The following is a 12,932-nucleotide window of genomic DNA, read 5'->3' as shown; positions in this document are numbered from 1 at the left end:
GGTGCAAATTCCTCTTGGACTGTAGGCAATTTGTTGATGTTGCCAGTGGAGGTTTCTCTCTGCCCCTTTACCCTTTGCCTTCCCTTGAGAATCCCACTTTTGTGCCATATTGGAGTTATTTTTATAAATGCAGCATTTTAAAAACGGAGGGGAGGGCTGGGGAATTGTGAAGGAAATAAGTCAAACTTTTTGTAATTCAGTAGCTTTTCATAAAGATTTAATGCATTCCCAGTCTAGATACAGCTAATGGGTTCACTGAATAAGACACTGAGCTTCATTACATTGTGTGGAATGGAGTGGTTATTCATAGAGAAACAACTCTTGCATGTAGCAGCAAAAGGAGCCATTTTTCATAGTAGATGTTATAATAAAAATTGGAAGTTTAATGTTCACTGTCTAAGCATAAACCAAAGCTTGTGCTTTGCTCTGTAAAAGCATTTGTTCAGTTTTCTAATCAGTGCAATTAAAGCTTTGCTCCTGAACAGACTTATGTACTGGCCAGCACGGCCCATAATTATGTATCATATGTGTATATTTTAGGCAGACATGGTTACATGTTGCAAGTTTTCTATGTTGTCACTTTAATTATTTTTTTTTTTTTTTTTTATACAGCAAGGATGCACTTACTGAGCTTTACTGTTTCAAAGCGGCAATCATCCACATGTGGTTTCTTGTATGGATTAGCGAGTGGGGCAAATATGCACAGCCTGTTTTGTTTGGATGCCCTTCTGGAGAGACTGCCAGTTGCAGTGGCGCTGTCTTTCCCAGTTGAATGAAGAGGCACTGATTTGCTTGCTATAGATCAGTTTCACCACTTGACTTGGTGTAACTGAAATGAAGAGCATAGTTTCTAAGTTTCAGTGAAAGAGCTGAAAATAACCAAAAAATCTGCATTAGTAGGTGCATCTAATGGTTTTCACTTTGTATTAAATGATTTTTATGTGTACACTGTTATATTTGCTTTAAAATATATTAACTTGTTAACATTTCAGTGACTCTATGGTTTCTATATTTGGATTTCTTCTAACTTATTAAAATACAGACATTTGGCCTCTGCAATAGTTTAGTACTCTGCTGTGTCTGTATTCTGCGTATGGGGCGTGACACACTTTTCTTAACAAGATTACAATTAGCTTGACCCTTTCTCACATACTAAAGAGTACAGTTATTTTAGCATGGTACTTCCTACTGGTAGAAGAACCAAGAGGACTCTCAGGACAGAAAAAGCGAAGAATCACTTTTCTGGTTTTGCAACACAAAACGTAATGGACTACTCAGTTTCCTTTGCCCTTCTTCCCAAAATGCCACATTACATTCAGTGGATATAATCCAATTTTAATTTCCAGACCAAAAAGTATTAAACTTGCAACACTGAATTGCTGATTCCCTGTCACGTTTCCAGGGAAGCATGGTTTGCGTGCTTGGAGAAGGCTGTGCTACCTTGGATGGTTCTGGCCATGCTTGAAGCCATTTCTTTGGGGAGCTGCCTCATAGTACAGACAAGATGAAAACACCAGATACTGCTGTCTGCCAAGATGGATTTTGTGAGTGGCATAATAAGAGGAGGGATAAAGGCTTCTTGACTTAGATAGGAATTTGTTCTTCCACTTAGAGAATGAGAGGGGAACCCCACACAACTGGTTAATAAGCGGAAATGGTGTTAAAGAAACATTTACAGGCATTGTAGCATCATGGCAGAGCTGTGAAAAGATGATGCTGATCAGTATATGTTAGGGCTACAAAACAGCAAATTAATTTGTGAACTACCATTAAATCTATTGTCTAACTACATTTTTAAGTGTTTTAGCATATGTCTAGCATTGAATATGCTAATGACTTAAGAATTTGCAATAAAAACTATTTATATAGTTGGGTGGAGGGTTTCCAGTATTCACCAGGGCAGGCTGCTGAGATGGAGAATTATGATAGTGTGATCTGTGAGAACAGAGGAACATTTCTTAACCAAGTCATAAGACTGGTTTCTACTGCCTGTTACCATGTTGCTTTTTATGTATCATCTGCTTCCACATGTTGCTAGTGTGAAAGGTTTCTGCCATTTTAAATGTGCTTCAGGTCTTTGGTGTTTCCCATAGCTGAGCTGGGAGTGGGAGCACACTGGGCCCTTCTGTGTGTCTGTGGATGAGTAAGTGTCTTACAAAACTACAGTATTTTATGAAAAAAATCATCACTTCCAAAAGTTTGTGTGTGTCTCTGTTTGATAATGTCTTTGACTCTTTTTATGCAAGTGAAAGGAGCGAGTGCACTTCTCTTGAAATTACAACCTTTGAAGCTTATGTAAGAGTTGTGATCCCGCTGCCACCAGTGAGGACACCACAGGAGGGGCTTCCAGAACCTTCCTGCCTGAGTAGGGGACACACGGCAGCCTGCGAGGGGCAAAACTGGGTGGCAGGCCTTAAGGGCCAGTGTGTGTGACTTTTTAATTTGTAAATGTTTGTAAGTTTTTGCACTTTGAAGTCAAGGCTGTGTTTGTTGGGGCTGGTGCACTGAGGTCTTCCCGCCCTGTGAGGAAGCCCCTCAGCAGCCCCCCCGGCGGCAGCTGCCTCCAGCCAGCACAGAGCGGAACCTGAGGAGCTGGCAGGAAGTGACTGGCCACCACAGCAGGGCCTTCAGCCTGTTGGAAAAGATTTAGGTTTTCTTTTCGACTGGAAACGTTACTAATGGTCTCTATTGTTTTTCGGTTCTGATGCAGATTTCCCGAGGTCATGCATTTGAAATGGCTTCTCCCCCAGAGCGGCAGCCATCCCACCTGCCTCCCCCAGGGCGTGCAGAGCGCCAGCGACCTGCGGCCTGCCCTCTGAGGAGGAAACCTTTCTGTGACAGATTTGCTTGGTAATTGTGTTTTCTGGAGTCATAGTGCACTGCCTCATCCCGCTTAAAGCTTTGGCAGAGTTGAGACTTCCACAAATCCCTGACCTAATTAGTCATGACAGCTGTTTGTTTAGCAGGGCCTGTAATGCTATCAGAAGTACCCTTCTGAGGCCATCTTTTCAAATACAGGGTTTGTTCAGATCTGAAGAAATACCTTCCAAAATATCAGCCTCCCAGGAGAGACTTTACTGTGCTTATGCTGGTTGTACTGGATATTTGGGAGGATTTTTATTCAGAAGTCCTTAAACCAGCAGATTGAGCTGTTCTGTATCAAGCAGGGGATTAAAACAATCTCCTTACAACTGAGCAGTGGTGTTCTGCAAGCACAAACTGCACCTAAGATGTGTGTTTCTTTGCAGCCAAGCTGAACATTCCTTCAGAAATCTTTCCCATAACACAGCAGTCCTCGCAAGTAAGGTAAGCTATTGTGGTAAGTTTTCCAGGTTTTTATTGCTTCTGTTGAAGAACTCGTTTTGCTTGCAAACCTGTTAATTCTTTACTTCCTGTAGTGTAGCAGAGGCCTGAGTTCATATGAAAGCTGACAAGAAATGCTCTATGAAGGCAGGTAGTGAGCATATGCTACCATTGGTAACTTAATTTAGAACAAATTTGTTCTTTCTAAGTGACTTCTCTACATACCCGTGTGGTTCACCGTACAGAGTGGTCTCAGAACACACAAACCTGAGTATTTTTTGGATGAGACTAAACTGGAACGTATGCTTCAGCAGTGTACCCAATGTGCTGCAACTGCTAATGCACATTCAGTGCATGTGAAAGACTGGAGCTCATCTGAAGTGTAACCTCCAGCCGCATGGCGTGTGGGTACTGGCTCCTCAGCACTCACTGTTTCACACTACAAACCTGCTCTTACTGAGCTGTCCCACTTGGCAATGTACACATATACTTAATATGTTGGGGAAACGGGACAAACCATTTCAATTTTCTGCTAACAAAGTTTGGGGGCAGGGGATGTCTTATGTTTACAAACAATGCTATTTTATATAAACATGTCCTCATGGAAGTAAGTTTCACAGGAGTATGGTTTGGAGACAAACCTTTCTGAATGAAATGTTCTGTCTGCATGCCTATTTATCTTTGTAGAGAGAGGGGCATTCTGTTTCTAATTCAGAGATGTGTGGGATCCTTGAGATGTGTTTTCACTCACAGGTAGAAGAAAAAGCCATCCAAAATCTTCCAAAATGTAAAATGTGTGATGAAAGTGCATGCTAGGAAAATCCTCACTCCTCAGCCTGTATGCTGCTGGATAATAGAAGAGTGTCTACGTGAAGTAAACTGGATTGTGTAAGAAGAAAACACTCCTGAGTTTGTACTTGGTGTGCTTTGTGCTTGTTTAACCACAGATGGGGGTGATTAGCCCACTGCTGTGTTTGCACATGGACAGGATCTGTTTGTGATGCCATATTTTCCTGCATTTGGCATGTGGAGCAGTCTGATTCTGATTGTCTTAGATTCTTAGCAATTCACCTTTCAGAGGGAAGTTTCACTGGGCCTTTTCTTATTCCTTCTCATTTCTTGTCAGCGCTTCCCATGAATCATTAAATGAGCTACCTCGTGAATAATACAGCTTCCACCAGTTTCTGTGCACTCATTTCTTTGCAGATGTTCTTTGCAAGAGAAGGTTTTTTTAATAATTTGCTGCACAAACAGCATTTAACCAGATTTGACTTTGTAGTCAATAAACCTGGGAATAAGAAAACAAATAAAATGCTGGTATTTAAAATGCCAGTTAAACTATGGCATCTGTAGGTGAGGCGCTAACAGCACACCACATGACCATATGCATTGCACTAGATGTTCATGAATGTACATCACAGGGAACTTTTGTGTTATCAGGTATCTTTTATAGGTATAATGAAAGAACTGTCACCAGATTGGTTGCCACTCGCTGCTTTCATTATGTTTTAATACATAAATGGAATGCCTCATTTTTTGCTGCTGCTGGCAATTAACTGCAGATGATTAGGAAATCCCTAACTGAAAGTGACAACTGCGGGCAGAGCTACCAGAGAAGTTATGCAGTGTGCTCCATAAGCTGAACTGTATTTTCTCCTCCTGTGTGAACTGATAGGCCCCACATAAGCTTTCTGTGTTTACTTTCAAAGATCCCACTCTTTACAAAGCAAAAATGGGTCACAGGGACAGCTGATGTAGTTGAACATAGAAAACAAATATAGCCTACCATCATCCAATTGTGATGTAGAAATCTAATTAGGAGAGATTAGTTTAATCTGTTAGAGCTGTCTCTGTGTACATGCAGGCAGCAAAAAAAAAGGATCCATTTTCTTAAAATAACTTGACTTGGAATTTCATGGTTAAAATGTTCCCTGTATTAAATTGTCTGATTGCCCTGGACATATTCGTAGTGCTTAAACACATTCCACAGCTGAGCAGCAGCAGCCACACAAGCTTTTCTGCTTTGTGCTGCCATTAATGAGAGTGGACTTCCCTCTGCGGCTTTATAAAGCCCTTTGTTTCTCGGTCAAGATTGCAGCAAGGGGAGTCTCAGCTGTGATGTGAACGTATATCCAATAGAAGTTAGATCAAAGCCACTTGTAAAAGAGGAGGTTGCCATGTAATCCTTTATGAAGAAAGCTGGGTTAGAGTCAGTGGTTTAGGTGCAGAGGCGTGAAGGTGCTGAGCTGGCGCTGGGAAGGCAGCAGTGTGCCACTGCATCGCTCTGCTGTTGGAGCTGCAGTGCGGTCTGGTGTCAGCCTGTCAATTGTTAAATTCAGTGAAATGAAGTTTCGTTGGAGGCTGATGTAACCAATTACTTATTTCACTTTCTTGTCTTCTGTCAGCAATACATATGAGGTTTTTTCTGAATGTATGCAGCAAATCATTTTCTGTGTTATAGTATGAACTGCTAGAGGAAGAAAAAAAGAGAGAAAAAAGAAAATGTAAAAACTAAGCGCTATTTTTATTTTCCTGTGTTGAGGCTTTGTAAGAGTCTTTCCACACTTCAATAGTATGTTGGTGATATAACCAAGTTATTTTTGTTGGCCTTTAAAATCAGCCCCCTGGAAAGGAAATCAGTTCCTGCAAAAGGAAAATTAACAAAACACATTTTTTCATATGCCATGGATATAAGTCACATCCCTTGAGCATGTTGTCTTCAGGCAGCAAGCACATGCCACTCGAATTAGTAGCAGTCATAATTTGCATTGGCTCATTATGAAAAACTGAAAGAACAGTTCATAAGTGTGTGAGGCTTTTTCTGATTTTAGGAGGGAGTTAATAAATACGTTAATAAACTTGCTTTTTTTGGAAACTGAATTTCTTCTAGTGCTTGTGCTGTTTCTGATTTCAGCTGTCTGAAGCCACCACTAGTTTTATGAGCAGGATGCTGCCTCTAAAGAATAATGAAGATAAATCTCTACCATGACTAATCACTGAAGAAGTTCATGTACCTCCTGGGCCCAAGTGGAGTTCTCAGCACAATATTGCTAGGTACTATTTTTATCATGGTCCTACTTCATTGCTTTATTATAGTGTTTTGCTCAGCTTTAATTAGTAGAGCTTGAATCTTAACCACAGAATGCTATGTTAGTCTGTCTGAGTAATGCCCAGATAAGACAGGATATTTCAGAATTGAAAATTAATGATTCCTTGTTTATTCTGTGCTGCTACAGAATCAGAGGCTTATCTGTCCAGTGTGTTTTGATTGTATTATTTAAGTTCTTTTTCTCCTAAACTTTTGTCTCATGTTCACCTGTCTAATTCCAATTTCTAAGTAGTATAAGGTTAATACATTTTAACACTCACATCTATGAAGCTGTTCCATTTACGAAAGCAAGGTTCTTTCCTTTTAGCTGTTAGAGAATATTTTATAAACAAAGCGGTCTGGGGAAATACAAATGTCTTCCTGTTCATCCTAAAGTTAGAAGCGATTCTAAAGTGGTCTGATGAGCAAAACTGAATGTTTCTTTAAGTTTTATATGTTTTATAGATACTCTTTGTGTATTAATGCTGTAACTTAAATAGTTTGGCTTAGGCCAAAAGGAAAAGTACTTTTAAATTCTGACTCATTTAGCAGAATCTTAACCTTGGTAATCAATCTAGTCAGTCGCTTTCTAAAAGAGCAATCCCTTTGGCACTTTGTGCATATTAATTGGGTTGTCTGTCATTGAGTTACTCCTGTTAGAAGAAATATCTCACCCCATCTCTATCAATACATGTAACTAGCAAGTTTTAATGTAAAAAAAAAAAAAAAAAAAAGAAAAGTTAAATAGCAAGCACAATCTGGATAACCTACCTTACTGCCCTTTTTTCCCCCCAAGGTTATTGGTTCTGGTTTCTTTACTATTTATATTTTTAGTCTCAGAAAAATAGCTAGATTTTCCAGAGCAACTGCTAACAGCCATTTTATTTGGCAATCCTAATCCCATTTATTGCCTTACACTACGAATTTTCTCACTGAAAGTAGAGCATGAGCTGAGACTCTTTGTACTACCAGGGAATGAAGAGAGAAACTTTTGGTGGCTCAGTAAAGAGCCAGGAGGAAGAGGAGAGGCCAGGCTATTGGCCGACTACAGATTTTATGGCCTTGACATGAAGGCTTGAATTTCCTTTTACACTTGTTGCAGAAAGATTGCAGTGTCCTTCTGGAGTTTAGAGGATGGCAAAAGGAGCTGGAACAATACTGGCTCTTCCTCTTTTATTCAGCTGCAGGATTCATTTTTCAGACTGGAGAGACCTGTGTTGTGTAAGAGTGTCAGAAAGCCATCTGACTGTCCATAGTTGGTAACTCTGTGAAGAGAATATTGCTGGAAGCTCCTGAGGAGCAGCAGGCGTGCTACACTACTGGCAGCTGCAAGCTGGTGACTGCTGGGAGCTGCCTGCAAAAAATATAGGACAGCTTTCCATGTGAGAATGTTCCTATGAGCCATCAGCCTGTTTACATGCAGAACCTGATACCACTAGTGAAATGGCCAAAGTATTCTCTCTTGATGATACTCAGTCAATTTTATTCCTGGGTTCTGAGCAATTAGATGTTGGAGGGGTTAAGAAGTGCCCTGGATTGGCTAAATGTCTGAATATGAACTAGATGTGCTTATTTTCAATTACTTAGTGAAGAAGAAAAGATTTTGTGTATTAGTGTCTGAATTTGTCCTTTTCAGTCTCCTGAGTACACTCAGCAATCAAGTAATCAACCTAGATTGGTTTCCTAGTGTCAGCTCTGTGAAAAAGAAATGTCTATGTTCTGACACTTAAGTTTGCAAAATCGGCCTCTGTTACTACATGGGCAACTGCCTTTTTGTACAAAGACAGTGTGCTGAACTCTGGAAGGACTAGATCTCCAAAAACAAAACTGGTCCTCTTCTGCATGTCATGATGTGTGTTTAGGATCCCAATATTATCTACACTATCAAGACCATTTTTTCAACTGACGGTGTTGGGCAAAGTCACCGACCTGTGGGTTAACTTTGTTCTGTTCAGCTTTTATCTACTCAAAGCGGGAAGCTGTCACACCCCAGAAGTGTATCCTCTTCAAATCATAAAGCATTAACTCATTTATTCTTTACAACAACACTAGCTTTTTTTTATAGCTAGTCTCGCTTCTTGTGGTGCTCTGTAACTTAAGCAATTAGGGTTGAAAATGGCATGAAACTGCTGACCTGCAAAATATGGAAAATGCTACAGATTTGGGGACCACTGGTTTTACATGGATATTTTTCTGCAGAATTGTTGTTTTGTTATTTGATCTCTAATTACCAGAACAGCCACTTTTAGCTAAGTTTGGCCTTGAATATCTTACTCCAACCTCTTCCGTGCTCAGTATGTCAGAAGAGATCTGCATGTTCTTCAGGATCCTTTTCTAGCAGTTATAGTCAACTTTTCTTGGAAAAAATAGTTTAAAAGCACAGATTTAACTTGATAAATGATGCAACAGTTAACTGCTTTCATTACTCGCAAGTCTAAGTTAATAGCAGGATTCAATGTTAATGACTTTTTTCCATTCAGAAGAGTTGCTTTTCCCCCTCTGTTGCTTTTTGGTGCCGATAAATGTGTCACAGGAAACATCCTCCAAACAAAGGAAAACTACAATTTTTCATGTATGATAGTGTATCAAATGCAAAATTAAATGGTCCAGACAATGAAAGGAACTGATATCTATGATAACATAATCTTAAAATAAGAACAGAAAGTTGTTATTTTGCTCTGAGCTCTGTTTCAGCTGTCAGCTGAGAAATGGCAATGCGTCCTTTGCCACAGGTTAACCAAAAGTGTTGAGGCGGAAGAATGAGCTTCTTTAGGCAAGTCAGACTTCTACTCTGGAAGAACTGGATCCTCCGGAAAAGACAAAAGGTAAAGTCTTTGGATTTCAGCTTTGGACCATGCACTCCACTGCATGAAGTGACTGGTATATTTATCAACATGTAAAATCATGAATTCCTCAAAGAATCAAGTGTTATCTTTGTATGGGCCTGCTGTCTGGGATCTTGTCTGATGCAGTTTGCAAAGCTGCTCTTTGCAGACTAAACATAGAATACTTGTACTGGGGTTTTCTTTGACAAATAGTATTGTGTACCAGGAGAGGAGTTGTGGGTAGTAATATTTTTGTATTTTGATATAAAAAGATTTGCTCTTACAAAACATCGTGGGCACCATTAAGCTCAAGGAGGTTTAATTTCTAATTTTAGATTTACTCCTCATACCCAGCTGCTCTTAGAAGTGAATCCACTTAGGGAATAAAGTTCACACAGATTTTATCTTTTTGTAATATAGCTGAATGATATAAGTAAAGTGAAAATTAGATAAATACTTTAAATCCTTTCAGATTCTCTTAGATGTTATGATACTTTGCCTTACAGCAAACGTAATTCTTCCTACCCTTCTACCTTCTTTCATCATTCTTGCTTTTTCTTTTTTTTAAAGGCAAATTTTCTTAGAGTAAAAAAATCCTCTAACTAGGGTCTTGATCATCTGATGTACTGCAATGACTTCTGTCCAGCAAAGGCTATCACTTTGTCTGGAGGTCCCATTGGGGTGTTATAGAGATACACTACCTGTTTCAAATTAAAAATAATTTTAAAGTACATTGGGGCATCTGAAAGGCTGTAACAGTCATATAAACCATTTTGCCTTAATAACAGATATCCATAGGGTCAAAACAAATCATGGAATGAGCTGCAATGCTTACCTCTGCTGACCTGATTTCAGTCTTTAGGAATGACTCACGTGCTGACATTTCCAGGTTCAAAGGATTATCTTCATAGATAAATTGAATGTCTGTTCGTCCATAGCTTCCCAGCAAATTTCTCCTACAGTCTACACTGCTATCAAGAGCTGATGCATGTAACATTGCCAGCTCATGATTTAATCAGTCTGGAATTCACCAATCCATCCTTAAGCTAGATTACACCAAATATAAGGACACCTTTCTGAAGCTGGACTTCATTTACTGATTGTCGAGGAGTTATGGTATTTGCGTTCTCAAGTTCGGAGAAAACAAACAGCAAAAAAAGAAAATCCACATCTTTCTGATCTTCAAATGTGTGTACTAAGTTAATTAGAAGCCACTGCTTTTTAGCAAATGGATCTTTACATAATTCTTCAGTGGTTTCAAGTGTATGAAATACTGTTTTATTTGGACAAATCTGCTCAGGTATGTGTCCCAAAGTGCCTGCTTGTGTTTCAGGAACTCTATTTTTTCTTGTTTATTTTTTCTATAGAATTTTCAAAAATGCCAACCTGATATTTTCTGGTGTTGCCAGACATCCCCTTCTGTGATGATCATTCCTAGCTTGTAAGCACAGTGATGTCATCCACAACAAAGAAATATTTTCTTCACTCTGAAGAGTAAAACATTTTACAACACTCAGTAAAAATAACTTCCTTTTCTAAGTATATAAACCTGCCTATTTATTTGTCCACACAGAGAAACAAGGTAGCCAAAACAAAAATCTGTAATGTCAAAAGTAGTGATAAAATCTGTTTTGGGAAAATCAGCCATCATGAAGTACCATAAAAGGAGGCATATCCAATCTTCTACTCAAGTTCATCACTTAGTCTTATCTAATTCATAAGAAGGACTTCACTGTGGAGTTAACTGTTGATCCCTGGCCAGTTTAAGCTTGTCAGATTTATATGGTTGTATCACTGTGCTTGCTCCATTACAGCTTCATCTGGATATTACATTTTTTCTGAGCATGTTGTTGGGATTTCTGGCTGTTTATCTTGTGGCTCTGCAGGCTCATGGGCTGCTCTCTGATCCTTCTAGTGAGTTCTGAGACACCTTTGTGTCTTCAGAAGAAGGATCACGGGAAAGAATCAGAGGGGTAGCAGCACTTGCTCCATGCTCATCTCACGACTCATTGTGTACCAGCTTGAAAGAAAGCTTCCCTTGTGCTTTAACCTTCAGTTCCTTCTAAACTAGTAAGCTCTAGATGGAAAGGAGTTACTGAATTCAACTCTGAGTATTTTGTATATCCTGAGAATGAAGTAAGAATTGAGATCTGAGCAATAACTCAGATTAACTCTGCAGCAAAGATGACAACCAAGGAGTCTCCCCGGTTCTTACCCCTCCTAGTCTATGGGTGTCTAGTGCTTGTCCCAAGCATCTTATCAAATGGATAGCAATGAGTGCTAATCAGACCTTGTGGACCCATTCTGGGGAGGGTCTATAACACTGTATTCTGTGCTGTGCACAACAGCCATCAAGAAGAGCTGTAAAATGGCAGGTTTCATTTTCTAATAATTGTATTGTCTGCCCTTTGCTGCTGGCAATATTTTGTCTGGCTTTAAAAATATCAGGCATGCATAACTTCCTAGGTGTGTGTGTGGAGGGGGGTTGTTGTTCTATTTTAAAAAATAGAGCCTTAAGAGAAAAAATGTGAAATTGGAAATGGTTGCCTGGTGAAAAATCTTTCTACCCTTTTGTTGTAAGCATAAGCTATGCTTAACTAAAGCTATTAGACAAAGTTATAGTGGAAAAAAAAAAAAGGCAGATCCAAAAACCTGTTTTTAATTAGGCTGTAGAGTATCTTTTGCCCTGCTTGGCTCAGTTGGAAAAAAAACAAAACAAAACATTCACATGTGACCCATCTTGTCTCTGGCTCTGCTGCTGTAGGCATTATTGTTAACATATTTGGTGCCTGGTCATGGAGGCGGGAGCAAAGGAAAGAAGGCAGGGAGGGCTTTCCTGTGCATGTGCTATGAGCCCTGTGCTGGAGAGAGTTTGTCCTGGCTCTTGTAGGGAGGAGAAAAAAGGTGCCACGTGGCTGGACACAAAAATCCCGTAGCTGGTCCTCAGAGCCCAAAGCCTGTGTCACAGGATCAAAGGGTTGTCATTTCAAACCTGTGCCAAAACACACAGAGGCAGCAAAACTAAACTGAAGCAGAGAGAGGAGGAAACAGACTGCAAACCAGGCAGGATGTTGCTCTGTGGTAAAGCAGTGCCCTTAATTTTCTGTCATGGCTGGAAACTGCTGACTGTTCTACGTATATTGAAAGATCTGGGCAATAAAGTGGCCTTTGATGGTGTCTTCTGTGTTACTGAATGAGGTGTTTGATCTTAATGTATACATTTCTGCCTTTATTAGAAAATTAATTATGTTGAAATGAATTATGACAAAAAGAAGCAAAGGTAAAGATCAAAGAATGTAAGCTTATGCTAAAATCTTTTACGTTTGCATAAGCACAGCGCACTGACAGCCTATGAAAGTGTGGGTTAAAAAAACACCACAGTTTTTCTCTGCCATTTAATCTTTTTTTTTTTTTTTTCCCTGTATTGTTATAGAGTCATCCACTTTGTATAAAAACTACTTAGACTTCTATCTGCTCTGTATGGCAGTTTAGTACCACCTGCTGCCTCTTTTTACCACAGTCAGGATGCATAAATGTTTCTTTAGAAGAGGTGGAGAAGCCACTGAGTTAATTGTGGTGCTTCATGGGACTGTGATTAAATTCTTGCTGTTTCTGGGTGTCCTTTCCAAATGATGAAACAGGCGAAGGATAACCATGGGCACATGCTGTACTGGGCATTACGAGAGTGAGAAGGGGCTTCAGCTCTCTAGTCATGT

At 39.7% G+C, this 12,932-nt stretch overlaps 1 protein-coding gene across 1 annotated transcript in view; it reads left to right on the top strand.

The window, feature by feature from the left end:
• Positions 1-9,150: 9,150 nt before the first annotated feature.
• Positions 9,151-12,932, top strand: part of ABCA4 (ATP binding cassette subfamily A member 4) — a gene marked incomplete at both ends in the record, with an annotated part of 71,229 nt that continues 67,447 nt past the window's right edge. The window contains one exon of the mRNA XM_080349251.1: positions 9,151-9,216. Within this exon, the coding sequence (XP_080205377.1) occupies positions 9,151-9,216 (66 nt within the window). The remainder of the gene's footprint in view (positions 9,217-12,932) is intronic.

Source organism: Nesoenas mayeri (genome assembly GCF_963082525.1).
Source record: "Nesoenas mayeri genome assembly, chromosome: 8".
NCBI lineage: Eukaryota > Metazoa > Chordata > Aves > Columbiformes > Columbidae > Nesoenas > Nesoenas mayeri.
This window is presented reverse-complemented; position numbering and strand designations above follow the sequence as displayed.